The sequence below is a fragment of the Cherax quadricarinatus genome, chromosome 69 (genome assembly GCF_038502225.1).
Source record: "Cherax quadricarinatus isolate ZL_2023a chromosome 69, ASM3850222v1, whole genome shotgun sequence".
NCBI lineage: Eukaryota > Metazoa > Arthropoda > Malacostraca > Decapoda > Parastacidae > Cherax > Cherax quadricarinatus.
Window position 1 is genome coordinate 18,450,480 of NC_091360.1, and position 14,232 is coordinate 18,464,711.

The 14,232-nt window shown below is 44.2% G+C and overlaps 1 protein-coding gene across 3 annotated transcripts in view; it reads right to left on the reverse strand.

Annotated features, from left to right (window-relative positions):
- The window catches only part of LOC128701878 (organic cation transporter protein), a 181,164-nt gene that overhangs the window by 43,970 nt on the left and 122,962 nt on the right, over nt 1-14,232 (reverse strand). For all 3 annotated transcript variants that reach the window (XM_053795846.2, XM_053795845.2, XM_053795844.2), the window contains exons 9-10: nt 5,301-5,380; nt 1,287-1,468 (exon numbers count right to left, since the gene is read on the reverse strand). In XM_053795846.2, the coding sequence (XP_053651821.2) occupies nt 1,287-1,468; nt 5,301-5,380 (262 nt within the window). The remainder of the gene's footprint in view (nt 1-1,286; nt 1,469-5,300; nt 5,381-14,232) is intronic.

Below are 14,232 nucleotides of genomic sequence, written 5' to 3' on the forward strand. Positions count from 1 at the left end.
ACAAAATGTTGAAGTGGATCAGAGGAGCTTCTCTCTAGTTATTACACGTAAACAAAATGTTGAAGTGGATCAGAGGAGCTTCTCTGTAGTTATTACACGTAAACAAAATGTTGAAGTGGATCAGAGGAGCTTCTCTCTAGTTATTACACGTAAACAAAATGTTGAAGTGGATCAGAGGAGCTTCTCTCTAGTTATTACACGTAAACAAAATGTTGAAGTGGATCAGAGGAGCTTCTCTCTAGTTATTACACGTAAACAAAATGTTGAAGTGGATCAGAGGAGCTTCTCTCTAGTTATTACACGTAAACAAAATGTTGAAGTGGATCAGAGGAGCTTCTCTCTAGTTATTACACGTAAACAATATACACTATACACAATGTAGCATTGTGTATAGTGTATCATTCATGTAAATATTGCTATCAATCTTTCACAAGACACATTGCACAAGAATGTTGCTAAGAAAATCTCTCCTTGTTAAGCTAAATAAACAATTAACCAACAGTTATTTTTTCCAGTTTAGTTTTGTGATTTGTATATTCTATTTTGAAATTCTCCTGTAAGGATTTTTTTTTTAATTTGCGGAAAAATTAAATTTATTAAAATTAATACAAAAAATCTTCTATTTAAGATACTCTAAAATTTAGTTTTGGAAGCTGATTAGAAAAGTCAGTCACAAGTTATTACATGAGAAACAGTTTTCTTGATAAAATCGATCAATTAAAAGTTACACTCAACAGAGTGAGTGACAAACTTTGTTTTAATCAATCCAACCAATGGAAAAACTTAAATCCAATCAGAAAGGACATTTTCCGGTAATTGATGTGAATCCAACGATGTATTATTTTTAATTTCAGTAAAATTTTAAATTTGTACTTATTCGGTCTATACATATGGGGTATAATGCATCTCACAGAGTGCATCGTCAATAATATTTTGAAACCAATCAGAAGAAACAGTTTTTCTTTACTGAATAAAAAATAGCTGTCACTTAAGGCAGCCAACAACAGTACGAGCTTTGTGTACAGGAAACCACACCATTGGTTAAAATTTGAAGCAAATGAGGTAAGTCATTCTCCAGGTATGGCACAGATTCCAACAATTTCAAGATTGTTTTTTTCACCACTTTAACACATAAAGTTTGTGGGCACGGAAAGAAAATTAATAGGCACTATAGTGTGACATATATCCAAGATACACTAAGTGAATATTGGAAAAAAAACCATAGTACTTTAATTCACGAACCTTTAAATTTTGCATAATTAATAAATAATATGGTAATCACTTACTAGAGAAGCAATGAATGGTGCGAGAATACCACCAAGACGAGAACACATGGAACAAGCACCAAGTGCCACACTGCGGTACTCAGTTGGGAAGATCTCGGCAGAGTAGATGAAGACGATGGCAAATGCTGCTGAGATTCCAAACTTACCCAACAAGCTCGGAACAACCACCAACCAGTAATTGCCTATTATAAGGATTAGAAAATGAATGGGATTACACAAATATACAGGTAGAACAAAATTTAAATATTTGTAGGTTCAGTAAAGCTATTGTTCACCAGGCAATGTTAGTAGGAAATGTATGAATCAGACTTTTTAAATCTACATTGATATTAATTAGCCTTGCATGAATATACACAGTTTAATTAATTGTACCGTTTTACCTCCATTATAGACAAAAATTTAATATTCTGGAAAACAAACAATCGGCAGTTGTAATCTCTTTAGTCATTAGGTAATTTGTCGAACCTCCAACAACAGTTGGGGCTTCGTCATGCTTCCATTCTCTCTACATGTCCAAAGCACCCCTCCTCAGCCCTCTGGATAATAGTTTTGGTAATCCTGCTCCTCCTCCTGGTTTCCAAACTGCAAATTCTCTGTATTACATTCACATCATGCAATAACAAAAAAAAGCACAATACCGTGACTGGAACGATACACAAATAACCCGCACATAGAAGAGAGGAGCTTACGACTGTGTGACTTCGTAAATGGCCCAAGTCGGACCGAAACCCCGTCGTAAGCTCCTCTCTTCTATGTGCGGGTTATTTTTGAACATCATGCAATGCCCTCAGACACGACATCTCTACTGCCTCCAGCCTTCTCCTTGTTACATAATTCAACACCCATGTTTTACATCCATTTAAGAAACCATACCACGGGCTGGATAGAACCCGCGATCAGAGAGTCTCAAAACTCCAGACCGTGATATGGTTTGTTTGCAATCGTGTCATTGCGATTTCGTGAGTCATCCATTTAAGAACAAAGTTCATTGTCTCCACAGACTCCACAGTGCACCACTCACTTTTTTTCCTCTTCATTTTTATGAATCGCCTCATCCTTCGTAGACCCATCTGTTGACGCGTCCATTCCCCAAAAATTTAACACATTCACCTCCTCCATACTCTCTCCCTCCAACATGACATCCAACCTTTCTTTACCTAATTTGTTTGTTATCCTCAATACCTTACTCTTTCCTATACTAACTTTTAATTTCCCTCTTTTACATACTCTTCCGAACTCATCCACCAGCGTCTGCATCTTCTCTTCAGAATATCCCAAAAGCACAGTGTCATTAGCAAAGAGCAACTGTGACAACTTCCACTTTATGTATGATTCTTTATCTTTTAACACCACACCTCCTGTCATCATCCGAGCATTTATTTATCTTACAACTCCATCTATAAATATTTTGAACAACCATGGTGACATCACACATTCGTGTCTAAGGCCTTCTTCTACTGGGAAATAATCTCCCTCTCTCCTATATACTCTAACCTGAGCCTCGCTATCCTCGTAAAAACTCTTCACTGCTTTCAGTAACCTACCTCCTACACCATACACCTGCAACATCTGCCACATTGCCCCCCTATCCACCCTGTCATACGCCTTTTCCAAATCCATAAATGCCACAAAAATCTCTTTAGCCTTGTCTAAATACTGTTCACTTACATGTTTCACTGTAAACACCTGGTCCACACACCCCCTACCTTCCTAAAGCCTCAGTGTTCATCTGCTATCCTGCTCTCCGTCTTCAATTCTTGCAATAATAAGACCAACATGCGCTTTACCAGGTATACTCAACAGGCTTATTATTATTATTATCACTATTATTATTATTATCATTATTATTAATAACATTATTGTTATTTTCACTGATAATAATATTATTAAAGATGCGATAAAGCATGGGTCACATAGACCAGCACTCATAAATAACACAAAATAACAAATACTACAACTTCATAAAGTTGCTTAATATTTCTTGGATTATATTTCTATTCTTCATATTATTTTTTTTGGTTGTGAAGTAATTTAACTTTTAAATAATAAAGTTATTTTCAGTGAACATTTGAGCAATGTCATTATCCAGAGTTTTTTCAAAAAAGTGTAAATCACCATCATAAGTCTTCATAAAACACAAGGAAAATCATACTATAATTCTGTGGAATGTAATTATATGGAAAAAAACTTACGGAGAAAGTTTTTTAAAGCAGTAAAGTTCCCGCACAGTGAACACTACTCAATTTGCATTATGCACAGAGTTTGACAATTATAAAAACTTGCATTGTATTTTTTGCACTGATTGCATAAACAGTACACTGCAATGGCAATGATTTTCCATTATTTTGCAAAATAAAAAAAATACAACATCGTTCTAGAAAATTAAAATTTATATTTGTACTCTGTTATAAATTCGTATTAACTTAATTTTAAGATTATGTATGTTCTGAATTATTGAAGTGGTGTGGGGGTGTGGTAGGTGTGGGTGTGTGGGTGTGTGGGTGTGTGGGTGTGTGGGGGTGTGGGGGTGTGGGTGTGTGGGTGTGTGTGTGTGTGTGGGTGTGTGGGTGTGTGGGTGTGTGGGTGTGTGGGTGTGTGGGGGTGTGTGTGTGTGGGTGTGTGGGTGTGTGGGGGTGCGGGGGTGTGGGTGTGTGTGTGTGTGTGTGTGTGTGTGGGTGTGTGGGGGTGTGGGGGTGTGGGGGTGTGGGTGTGTGTGTGTGTGTGTGTGTGTGTGGGTGTGTGGGTGTGTGGGTGTGTGGGTGTGTGGGTGTGTGGGTGTGTGGGTGCGTGGGGGTGTGGGTGTGTGTGTGTGTGTGTGTGTGTGTGTGTGGGTGTAGGTGTGGGCATAAGTGTGGAAGTGTGGAAATGAGTGGGGAAGCGTGGGCATGGATGTGGAAGTGTGGGCATGGATGTGGAAGCGTGGGCATGGGTGTGTAAGTGTGGGCATGGGTGTGGAAGTGTGGGCATGGGTATGAAAGTGTGGGAATGAGTGTGGAAGTGTGGGCATGGGTGTGGAAGTGTGGGCATGACTGTGGAAGTGTGGGCATGGGTGTGGAAGTGTGGGCATGGGTGTGGAAGTGTGGGAATGAGTGTGGAAGTGTGGGCATGGGAGTAGAAGTGTATGCATGGGTTTGGAAGTGTGAGCATGGGAGTAGAAACGTGGGCATGAGTGTGAAAGTGTGGGCATGGATGTGGAAGTGTGGGCATGGGAGTAGAAACGTGGGCATGAGTGTGGAAGTGTGGGCATGGATGTGGAAGTGTGGGCATGGGTGTGTGGAAGTTTGGGAGTGAGTGTGGAAGTGTGGGCATGGGAGTAGAAACGTGGGCATGAGTGTGAAAGTGTGGGCATGGATGTGGAAGTGTGGGCATGGGAGTAGAAACGTGGGCATGAGTGTGGAAGTGTGGGCATGGATGTGGAAGTGTGGGCATGGGTGTGTGGAAGTTTGGGAGTGAGTGTGGAAGTGTGGGCATGGGTGTAGAAGTGTGGGCATAGGTGTGAAGTGTGGGCATGGGTGTGCAAGTGTGGGCATGGATGTGGAAGTGTGGGCATGGGTGTGTGGAAGTGTGGGAGTGTGGAAGTGTGGGCATGGGTGTAGAAGTGTGGGCATGGGTGTGGAAGTGTCGGTATGGGTGTGTAAGTGTGGTCATGGGTGTGGAAGTGTGGTCATGGGTGTGGAAGTATGGGAATGGGTGTAGAAGTGTGGGCATGGGTGTGCAAGTGTTGGCTTGAGTGTAAAAGTGAGTATGGTCATGGGTGTGACAGTGAGTGTGGTCATGGGTGTGGAAGTGAGTATGTTCATGTGTGTTGGCGTTGGTATAGGTGTGGGTGTCGGTGTGAATATAGGTGTAGGTGTGGTGGGTGTGGTCATGGGTGTGGAAGTGAGTGTTTATGGGTGTGGAAGTGAGTGTGTTCCTGGGTGTGGGCGTTGGTGTAGGTGATAGTGTAGGTGTGAATATAGGTGCGGGTATAGATGAGTGTGGTCAAGGAGTATACCATAAACTCACATAATTTACCTTCAGGGATAAATCCGGATATGAAGCATGCGACACCACCCAGTAAAAACACGAATGACAGCGATGCCTTCCTACCCAGTCTGTGGAATAACAGTCAATAACAACCTACGCGACTCTCTCACTGTGTGGTATAACAGTAACAACCTACATGACTCTCTCACTGTGTGGTATAACAGTAACAACCTACGCGACTCTCTCACTGTGTGGTATAACAGTAACAACCTACATGACTCTCTCACTGTGTGGTATAACAGTAACAACCTACATGACTCTCTCACTGTGTGGTATAACAGTAACAACCTACATAACTCTCACACTGTGTGGTATAACAGTAACAACCTACATGACTCTCTCACTGTGTGGTATAACAGTAACAACCTACATGACTCTCTCACTGTGTGGTATAACAGTAACAACCTACATGACTCTCTCACTGTGTGGTATAACACAACCTACGCGACTCTCTCACTGTGTGGTATAACAGTAACAACCTACATGACTCTCACACTGTGTGGTATAACAGTAACAACCTACATGACTCTCTCACTGTGTGGTATAACAGTAACAACCTACATGACTCTCTCACTGTGTGGTATAACAGTAACAACCTACATGTCTCTCTCACTGTGTGGTATAACAGTAACAACCTACGCGACTCTCTCACTGTGTGGTATAACAGTAACAACCTACGCGACTCTCTCACTGTGTGGTATAACAGTAACAACCTACATGACTCTCACACTGTGTGGTATAACAGTAACAACCTACATGACTCTCTCACTGTGTGGTATAACAGTAACAACCTACGCGACTCTCTCACTGTGTGGTATAACAGTAACAACCTACATAACTCTCACACTGTGTGGTATAACAGTAACAACCTACATAACTCTCACACTGTGTGGTATAACAGTAACAACCTACATGACTCTCTCACTGTGTGGTATAACAGTAACAACCTACGCGACTCTCTCACTGTGTGGTATAACAGTAACAACCTACATGTCTCTCACAATGTGTGGTATAACAGTAACAACCTACATGACTCTCTCACTGTGTGGTATAACAGTAACAACCTACATGTCTCTCACAATGTGTGGTATAACAGTAACAACCTACATAACTCTCACACTGTGTGGTATAACAGTAACAACCTACATAACTCTCACACTGTGTGGTATAACAGTAACAACCTACATGACTCTCACAATGTGTGGTATAACAGTAACAACCTACATAACTCTCTCACTGTGTGGTATAACACTAACAACCTACATAACTCTCTCACTGTGTGGTATAACAGTAACAACCTACATAACTCTCACACTGTGTGGTATAACAGTAACAACCTACATGGCTCTCTCACTGTGTGGTATAACAGTAACAACCTACATGACTCTCTCACTGTGTGGTATAACACTAACAACCTACATAACTCTCACACTGTGTGGTATAACAGTAACAACCTACATAACTCTCACACTGTGTGGTATATCAGTAACAACCTACATGACTCTCACACTGTGTGGTATAACAGTAACAACCTACATGACTCTCACACTGTGTGGTATAACAGTAACAACCTACATGACTCTCACACTGTGTGGTATAACAGTAACAACCTACATGACTCTCACACTGTGTGGTATAACAGTAACAACCTACATGACTCTCACAATGTGTGGTATAACAGTAACAACCTACATGACTCTCACAATGTGTGGTATAACAGTAACAACCTACATGACTCTCACACTGTGTGGTATAACAGTAACAACCTACATGACTCTCACAATGTGTGGTATAACAGTAACAACCTACATGACTCTCACAATGTGTGGTATAACAGTAACAACCTACATGACTCTCACAATGTGTGGTATAACAGTAACAACCTACATGACTCTCACACTGTGTGGTATAACAGTAACAACCTACATGACTCTCACACTGTGTGGTATAACAGTATTATTATTATTATTATAATCAAAAAGAAGCGCTAAGCCACAAGGGCTATACAGCGCTGCAGGGTAGGGAAGGAAGCGAGGGTATTGGATGGCAGAAGGGAGGAGGGATGATCAGTAGGTTACAGAAAACAGCGGGGCAGGGGATAGTACGGGGGTAGGGGGCAGCAAGAGATTGAAGTAGAAAGGGCTGAAGGTATCAGAATTTGTGAAGTAAGTCAGGTGTTGTCAAAAAGTCAGTGAGAGAGTCTGGATGAAAGGTGGGTCCATCAGCGAGAAGGGGAGGTAAAGAGAGAGCAGCAGAGCGAAGACGACGACGACGGAGGTAAATTCTGCGTACTCGTTGATAAAGTGGGCAGTCTAACAGAATGTGGCTGACTGATAATGGAACTTGGCAATTCTCACAGAGAGGAGCAGGGCGCCTCTCCATGAGATATCCATGAGTAAGACGAGTATGGCCAATGCGAAGACGGGAGAGAGTAGTCTCCCAACCTCGACATTGGTGATAAGAAGACGGCCAGTAACCTATACTCGGTTTAATAGATTGAAGTTTGTTGCCGAGCATAGTAGACCAACGTTGTTGCCAACGGGTGTGAAGTTGGGAAGATATTGCAGCAAAATAGTCCGTAAATGGAATACCTCTACATGAAACTGGTAGGTCATGTACTGCTGACTGCGCAGCAGTGTCTGCCTGTTTATTGCCCTGTACGTCAACATGACCAGGGACCCAACAAAAAACAATATCTTTATGCTTGGTAAAGATGCGGCGTAGCCAAAGTTGGATACGGAGGACTAAGGGGTGAGGTGTATCAAATTTCTGTATAGCCTGTAAAGCACTAAGGGAGTCTGAGACAACCACAAATGATGACACAGGCATAGATGCAATACGGATAAGTGCTGAAAGGATGGCATACAATTCAGCAGTAAAAATACTAGCCGAAGTTAGTAAATGCCCTTGTACGATGCTGTCCGGAAACACTGCTGCGAATCCTACGCCGTCAGAAGACTTAGAGCCATCTGTGTACACAGCAATGGCATGAGAATGAGAGTGAAAGTGGTCAAGAAAATGAGAGAGGGAAGCGACCGTAGACAGTTGGGCTTTCGAGCAAGGGAGAGAGAAAGAACAGACTCGAACAGCTGGAACTTCCCAGGGGGGTAGGGAAAAGTGAGATGCTACATGTACATAGAAAGGTGGTAATTGAAGAGAAGACAAGAGCGAATGAAGGCGAAGAGAGAAGGGACGGAGTAAACAGGGGCGGCGAACAAATAAAGAATGTCTACTAATATCAGTGACCATTCTACAAATGGAAGGATTGCGGAGATCATGAGAGCGTACATAGTAGCGAAGGCAATGGGCATCACGGGGATCGGATAAGGATGGAACGTTCGCTTCTGCATAGAGGCTCTCGACAGGGGAAGAGCGAAAAGCACCAAGGCATAAACGTAATCCTTGGTGATGAATGGGGTTAAGGCTAGAGAGAGTAGCAGGAGATGCCGCTGAATAGATCTGGTCACCATAATCAAGTTTCGATAAGATAAGGGTGGAATGTAGGCGAAGGAGGGTTCGACGATCAGCTCCCCATGAAAGATGAGCAAGGGTTTTAAGGAGATTCAGCCGGCTGTGGCAAGTTGCCTTCAGAGAGGTAATGTGAGGTTTCCAAGATAACCTACGATCAAAGAAGAGGCCCAGAAACTTGACTGTATCACGTTCAGGGATACGGGAGCCATAGAGGTACAAAGGATGATTGGAGATGACAGAGCGTCTAGTGAAAGTAATTTGGTGGGTTTTAATGCTGGAAAATTTAAACCCACGTGTGGTGGCCCAATTGGAAACACGGTCGACTGCATGCTGGAGAGAAACTGTAATAAGGTGACAGTCAGCGCCTGCACAGGCAATAGCGAAGTCATCAACATAGAGTGATGACCAAATATTTGATGGAAGACTAGAGGCCAAATCATTAATAGCAAGGAGAAAAAGTGTTGTGCTCAGAACACATCCCTGGGGGACACCTTCAGTTTGGATAAAGTCCGGGGAGAGCACATTATTAACCCGAACACGGAAATGCCTGTCAGTTAAAAAGTTCTTAAGGAAGGATGGTAGATTGCCTCGAAGGCCTAAGGAGTGGGCTTGGGCTAAAATATTATACCTCCAAGTTGTGTCATATGCCTACTCAAGGTCAAAAAATATGGCAATAACTGAGTGGTTATTCGCAAAGGCATTACGAACATACGTATCCAAGCGTAGTAAGGGGTCTATAGTAGAACGTCCCTTACGAAAGCCATATTGACGAGTGGACTGTTGTGTGTCTCTAAATACCACACTAAACGTCTATTTACTAGGCGTTCCATTACTTTGCAAACTGCACTGGTAAGAGCAATGGGACGATAGTGGGAGGTTTCATGTCCCGTAGTGCCTGGTTTGCGGAAAGGGAGAACAATGACGGATTTCCACAGCTGTGGAAGAACTCCTTGTGACCAAATAAGATTGTAAAGGCGTAATAGGACTGCAAGGGCTGACTGATGTAAATGTTGTAGCATACGAATATGAATGTCGTCGGGCCCAGCTGCCGATGATCGGCAAGCTGAGAGTGTTGCCTCCAGTTCTTGAAGTGTAAAAGGCACATTATACTGTTCTTCTCTGAGAGAAGAGAAGTCCAAGGGTGCTAACTCTCTGGCAGACTTTGAGGAAAGAAATGAGGGGCATAGATGGAGTCCCTGAGAAATACGGACCAGATGATTGCCAATTTCATTGGCAACATCTAGTGGGTTTGCTATATCAACACCGGCAACCCGCAGAACAGGAGCCGGGTCAGGAGAATATTTACCACTCAGTTTTCGTACTTTTTTCCAGACTGCACTCATAGAGGAAGCAGAGGTGATGGTGGAGACATAATCTCGCCAGCAAGTGCGTTTAGCGTCACGGATGACACGGCGAGCGATCGCACGCTTCTGCTTAAATTCAAGAAGTCTCTCTGTGGTTCTATTGTACCGGTACCTGCCCCATGCAGCGCGTTTCAAACGTACTGCACGAGCACAAGCAGGAGACCACCAAGGCACGCATTTCTGAGAATGCCTGCCCGAAGTTTGGGGTATAGAATGAGAAGCTGCGGTTAAAACGGAGGACGAGAAGAGGTGTAAAAGCTCATCGATGGAGGACGAAGAAGGAACCTCTCTAAAAACAGTTAGGTGTGAGTAAAGGTTCCAATTTGCCTGATCAAATTGCCAGCGTGGGATGCGAAGAGGTGGTGAATATGAAGGGGAAGTAAGAATGATTGGGAAATGATCGCTGTCATGTAAGTCCAGAAGAACAGACCAAGTGAAGTCTAATGCGGCGGAGGAAGAGCAGACTGAGAGATCGATGCAAGAGAGAGTGTGAATCACAGTGAGACCTCCCCCCAGAGGAAATGGTGGGCATTAAAATCACCAAGTAACAGAATCGGTGGTGGTAATGACGAAACAAGAAAGGCAATATCCGGAATAGATAATGCCCGAGAAGGAGAGAGATATAAAGAACAGAGCGTATACCACCTATGCAAGTGGATACGGGCTGCTGTGTAATGCAGCGAAGTATGAACAAATAGCTGATAGTACGGAATATCAGTGCGGATAAGAAGGGCACTTTCATTAAAGGTCCCATCAGGAAAAGGATCTGAAGAATACAATAAATTATAGCCTGAGATGGGAGAGATAACAGCAGAGTGTAATTTTGGTTCCTGTAAGCAAACACCAACAGGGGAAAACTGGGAGAGTAACATCTGAAGCTCACCCCGATTACCCCTGAGGCCGCGTATATTCCACTGTAAATAGGCCATGATTGGCAATGATAAAGATACCTGAAACCCGCAGGTAAGGGTTCTTACGGACTAGAGGGGTTAGAAAAGTCCACATGCGGAGGCAGTGGAAAACGTTCAAGCAGCGAAGGAACGGTGCACTGTGAAGAAAGGAGTTGTGCAGATGGAGTAGAGGAGAGAGAAGGAGCGGAGGGTGGATCAGTGTCCATTGATGGTTTGGTCTCTGCAATATATTCAGAGATTGCTTCAAGTGTTTCAGAATTCAGAGACGTCATATGGGAGACAATATTGGAAATGGTAGGGGGAGGATGAGTAAAGATTGGAACTGTAATGGACTGTACCAAGGTAGGGGGGGACGGAAGGGTGGAGGGAACTGGAGAAGCGTGGGAGGGGACAGAAGAGGCAGAAACCTGGGAGGTGGCAGAAGAGGAAGAAACTTGGGAGGGAACAGGGGAGGAAGGTACAGTATGAGGAGGAGGGTGAACCTCTACACTTGTAACAGTGCCAGTGAGAGGGGGAGAACCAGGTACAGAGACAGGGAAGGGAAAATGAGGAGGTGGAAGATGGGTAGGAGGTGTTAACGGACCTTTTTTTGACTTTTGAGAAGTAGAGGGACGATTGGGAGGAGGTGTCATACGAGATCTCGTCACTACTGAGGCTTGTGAGAGAGAACACGAAGAAGCAAGATCAGACTGAGACGTTGAAGTAGGGACGTCTGAGCCGAGGACAGCAAAAGAATTAGCTACAGGAGTGACTATGGGAGAGGTAACCACAGAGGTGGGTGCAGAAGATGGGATACCAGAAGTGGGAGGACGTTTTGAAACACGGGAATAAGAAACACGAGGTAGTCTCCCTTGGAGGTGGAGATGAGAAACTGCCATGGCATAAGGGAGACCTTCTGCCTCTTTGAGGTAACGGATTTCCCGCTCGTTTAAGTAGACTTGACAACGGCGAGAGTACGAAGGGTGAGCCTCATTACAATTAAGGCAAGAGGGAGGTCGATTGCAAGACGTATTAGAATGGTCATCGGCACCACAGACTGGGCATTCGGCGATAGATCTGCAATATTTCGCTGGATGGCCAAATCGCCAGCAATTTCTACACTGTTGCGGTGTAGGGATCACCTTTCGAACTTGTAACCGATGTCCTGCTACATAAACTGAGGATGGGAGTTCACGGATGTCAAAAGTTAAACGAGCCACATTGCTAGGGTATCGTCTCCGCCCGCGGGCAGGAAGAACGTAAGTGTCTACCTTGAGGATTGGGAGATCTTGGAGTTCCAGCTGTTCAAGAATGTCAGTGCCACATGTCTGGAAATTTTGTTGAACTATGGTATGGGGCAGAATGATGGTACCACTACAAGAATTGAGGGAATGATGCTTTTCAATAGTTACAGGAACAGTATCGATATGGGAAAGACGAGAAAGCTCATGAGCCTGGGTAGCATTCTGTACGGTGACGATGCGCGTACCTCTCTTAAGAGCATGAAAAGAAATATCTTTACCAACACGGCCTAGGAGTGCCTTGCCAATACTGTGGTCAGAAAGATAGGCAGTAGAGGAAGTCGGTCGTAAAGGAAGAATTTAGTCCATTGTGCAGTCTGAAACTGAGCGTGGAAAGGTAGTGAAGGACGTGTCGATCTTTTCTGAGAAGAACGAGAAGGTGGAGAAATATCATCAGCAGGAAATTGTCGTTGTCGTTTAGGCGTGGGACCAGAGTTGGTCCGACGTGGAACGGGCCGGCGATTCGAAAATTGCCGCACCGTAGAGGGAGAGGCCGGAAGCATAGTCAGAGGAGAGCGAAGGTCAGATAAATCGAAGGAGTCAGTCGAGGCCTCAGTACCTGAAGCGGGTGAGGAAACAGCACCGGCAAGAGGTACAGAGGCATGAGGAGTGTCCGAAGAGTGGTCCAAAGACGAGGCGGGGTCAGAACGGGGTGCGGTATCAAGAAGGGGACGTGGGGGTAGCAGGTTCATGGACTAGGGCTGCCATGGTTAGGTTACTTCTTTCTTTTTGTTTTTAAGAAAGAAAAAGAAAGAAGAAAAGAAAATAAAAATAAAAAAAAGAATAAAAAAAGGGGGGACCGGGAAGGAATAGTTCCTAGGAGGAATGAAAGGGCCAGAAATCTCCCTCCGCGCCCAAGAGGACCTCAGCACTGCAAGTAGCGCAGATGCAGCATGGAACCCGTGCCATACCCTACCCATCATGCCAGTAAATCGGCAATCTGGGATAGCAACCTCACATCTGCCGAGCTACCTCGGTGGACAAAAGAGAGGGCGGCCGGAAATCCACCACAAAGCATACCTCCTTCGGCCACCACCCCCGGAATCCGAAAGGTGGCTTCCAGAGATACACCCGTCGCCCGAGAGACACCCAAAGCCACCCTCCGGGATACCGGAGAGGGATCAGGACATCCCCAGGCAATCCAGATTCCACGGCAAACTACGCCACCGCCAAGAACCTCAACGGAATGGGATGGACCCCGGTACCCTTTCCCCTACTAGCGTGCCTGTGGAAAAAAAAAAAAAAAAAAAAAAAAAAAAAAGGAAGGGCAAAAGGGAGGGGTGGGGAGGAGGAGGAGGAAAGGAAAAAGGGGAGGATGGGGAGGGAGGATGGGGAGGGTGGGATAGGGAACCGGGGATTGGGGGTAATTAAGTTCGGTCTGAGGAAGTAGACTGACAGGTCTAATTCCTCAGACCAAGAGCCTCTTCACCACGCCAAGGAGCCCCCCTTGAAGAGGTGGTATAACAGTAACAACCTACATGACTCTCACACTGTGTGGTATAACAGTAACAACCTACATAACTCTCACACTGTGTGGTATAACAGTAACAACCTACATAACTCTCACACTGTGTGGTATAACAGTAACAACCTACATGACTCACACTGTGTGGTATAACAGTAACAACCTACATAACTCTCACACTGTGTGGTATAACAGTAACAACCTACATGACTCTCACACTGTGTGGTATAACAGTAACAACCTACATGACTCACACTGTGTGGTATAACAGTAACAACCTACATAACTCTCACACTGTGTGGTATAACAGTAACAACCTACATGACTCACACTGTGTGGTATAACAGTAACAACCTACATAACTCTCACACTGTGTGGTATAACAGTAACAACCTACATAACTCTCACACTGTGTGGTATAACAGTAAC